Below are 2,500 nucleotides of genomic sequence, written 5' to 3'. Positions count from 1 at the left end.
TCACCTACATTAACATTGTAACAGTCACTTGGTTTTTCTTAGTAAATTGTTTCTTCGTATTTTAAAATGAATTCATTTTTGTTTGTGGCACTTCTAGGAAGAATTTAGAATATCTCACCCTAAAATCAATGCCCACGGTGGTTATATAGTTGCCAGACAGGAATCTGCCATCTCTAAATCGTGTTAGGAGGCAGGTTTTCCCGACGCCACTGTCACCAAGTAGCATCACCTATGTTACGTGAAAATTTTCTGTGAAAATACCGTAGAAGGAAACTCTTTGCAAAATATTCGAAAGCTATTCTACGTTTACAGTATTTAAAAGTAGTTGTACTTTTAAAACCTAGAATTATATAAAAATCTATTTGAAAAAAAAAGAAAGATAGAAGGGATTTATTATAAAAAGAATTGGAAATAAAACTTCTCTGCAATGCATTTAATTGAGTTCACGGGAAAACATTCCACGATTTATACGTTTACCACTGATATTCTGTAATAGAAAAGAAAACACAGAAGAACGAAATAGTTTACCTAACCTTCTCAATCAATTTTAAATATCATATTCATGTTTATTTCTTTATGGTAAAAGGAAATACAGCAGAAGATAAAAAAGAGGTATTTTTAGTTATTAATTCCAATGAAACTATTTAACGAAAACCAGTTAATCAGATCGAAGTGTATCACGCAACGAGTCCGTGTCCAAACGCATTCGTATAGTTATCTTATTTGTAGAAAACTCAGTAAGCGCAGAAATGTGTAATTAACTAGATTCCAGCGATATCATGGTCGACAGATTGAGATTGATCTACGATTGAACCGAACGCAAAGTATTCTGAACATACCGATGAACCATCTAACAGAGATTAATAACCGCAAATCATCGTTCCCTATCAGTCGTAAATTACGCTGGAAAAATGTGTACTATTTGCGTTATGCCTGAATTAGCGTGTAAAAGGTTACGTGATAAGAAGTGGTAAAATTAGTAGTAGCCACGAACAAGTATTAGAAATGGGGTTGGTTCGTCATGAATTTTAGAACATGGCTACTGGCCGCTGTCAAAGTAATCCTGAAATTAAGTTTCCTTTTAAAGAGAAACTCAAATTGTAAGCTTGAAATTAGGAAATTGCTCTTTCGGAAAATTGCGCTGCTAAAAAGATAGTGATTGCGAAAAGTTCTATTCTGAACGTAGAAGTTAGAAGCACAACTCTGATTGGAAAAGTTCGTTTTTGCTGATCGAATTACTGCGGTTTTTAGTCTTTCCATAGTTTGTTGATGCGCTTGGAAACGGAGAAATTTGATTATTGATCGAAAACTAATTGAAACACCGTTTGTAAATTATCAAAATCTCCGAGTCTCGCCAATTCTCTATAGAAGAATTAAATAAATAAATAATTAATTAAATAAGACAATTAAACAGTCTGTTTATAAGGTATTTCTGTCAGCTTGTAATTTTTACATCCCGACACAATATTGGATTTATTATTTATTATTACGTATATGTATTCTAGATTCTACGATTTCGTAAGAGAGCAAATTTGCAATAGTATTTAAATGAAGATAACAATGCATCGATTAATTTTAGTTTTTCGGCCTTCTTAAGCAACATTTCATAATACTACTAACAAAATTCAATTTTGCAACACCAAAGACCGCGTTTTAACGTGTACGATAACTCTCTGTCCACGAAAGCTGTGTATTTATAACATTGTAATAAATCATACATATATTGCATGGATCTGAAATTCCTCCCTCATAAGGCTGTGATTGCAGTGGACGTAAATTCACTTTGGCGAATTGGCCCTCTGACAAACTCTGACAATTGTTCGTAAACTAATTTACAACAATCGAACATTTTCGCAGCACTCTTAAGGCACTCGGATGTTCGATTTTTGATTCAGCGAACAAATGTTCTCTTGTATTTTTATTTTACTAAATTTTACAAAAGCATTCGCTTGCTTGGTCTAAATACGCTAAAGCGAATCTTCAAAGTACGCATCCACTATAATCATAGCCTAAGCCCTAAAGTCTAAAGACTCTAAACCGTCAACAGCTTAAAGCGTCCATGCCCAAGTTCGATCGAACCGCAAAAGGCAACCCTGTTCCATCGATTGTCTCTTTCTCGTAGAAGAACCGGTTCGCTATAGTATCAGGAGAGAGGGCAGGACCTTGAAAAGGAGCTCGCCGTGTTCGGGTGGGGCCTGTTGGCTGGTCGAGTCGATGCTGTCGCGCGAGGACTGCCGCCTGGTCGGACCCGTCGTCTCCTGGGGCCGGTTGAACGTAGAACCGCCAGCCTGAGAAGTGGAAGGAGTAGCTGGGGCCGGGCCCCTGGCTCCACTAGCGGACCCAGAGCCGGCCGACCAATCGGAGGCAACTGGCCCCGTTCCACGCGGACCGTGTCTGCTGGCGCGTTTCGTCATGCTACGCAGCTTCTCCTCCATGGTGTTCATGGGCCCCTGCTACCGGGAGCACCAATTTGCTCTTCTTCTTCTCGGCCACTCCTCGT

At 38.4% G+C, this 2,500-nt stretch overlaps 1 protein-coding gene across 3 annotated transcripts in view; it reads right to left on the bottom strand.

Moving 5' to 3' along the window:
• LOC100749250 (ras-related protein Rab-37) overlaps positions 1 to 2,500 on the bottom strand; it is a 177,784-nt gene that overhangs the window by 8,293 nt on the left and 166,991 nt on the right. Inside the window, exons 2-3 of one of the 3 annotated variants that reach the window (XM_012388104.3) lie at positions 2,163 to 2,500; positions 119 to 229 (exon numbers count right to left, since the gene is read on the bottom strand). The exon at positions 2,163 to 2,500 is cut by the window's right edge and continues 2 nt beyond it. The exons of the other annotated variants lie outside the window; for them this stretch is intronic. Of the exons in view, the coding sequence (XP_012243527.1) occupies positions 119 to 229; positions 2,163 to 2,444 (393 nt within the window). The 5' untranslated portion in view covers positions 2,445 to 2,500. The remainder of the gene's footprint in view (positions 1 to 118; positions 230 to 2,162) is intronic. 3 annotated transcript variants of the gene reach the window in all.

The sequence above is a fragment of the Bombus impatiens genome, unplaced genomic scaffold, assembly GCF_000188095.3.
Source record: "Bombus impatiens unplaced genomic scaffold, BIMP_2.2 scf_0525, whole genome shotgun sequence".
NCBI lineage: Eukaryota > Metazoa > Arthropoda > Insecta > Hymenoptera > Apidae > Bombus > Bombus impatiens.
Note: the sequence above shows the minus strand (reverse complement) of the source record. Positions and strands in the feature narration are given on the sequence as shown.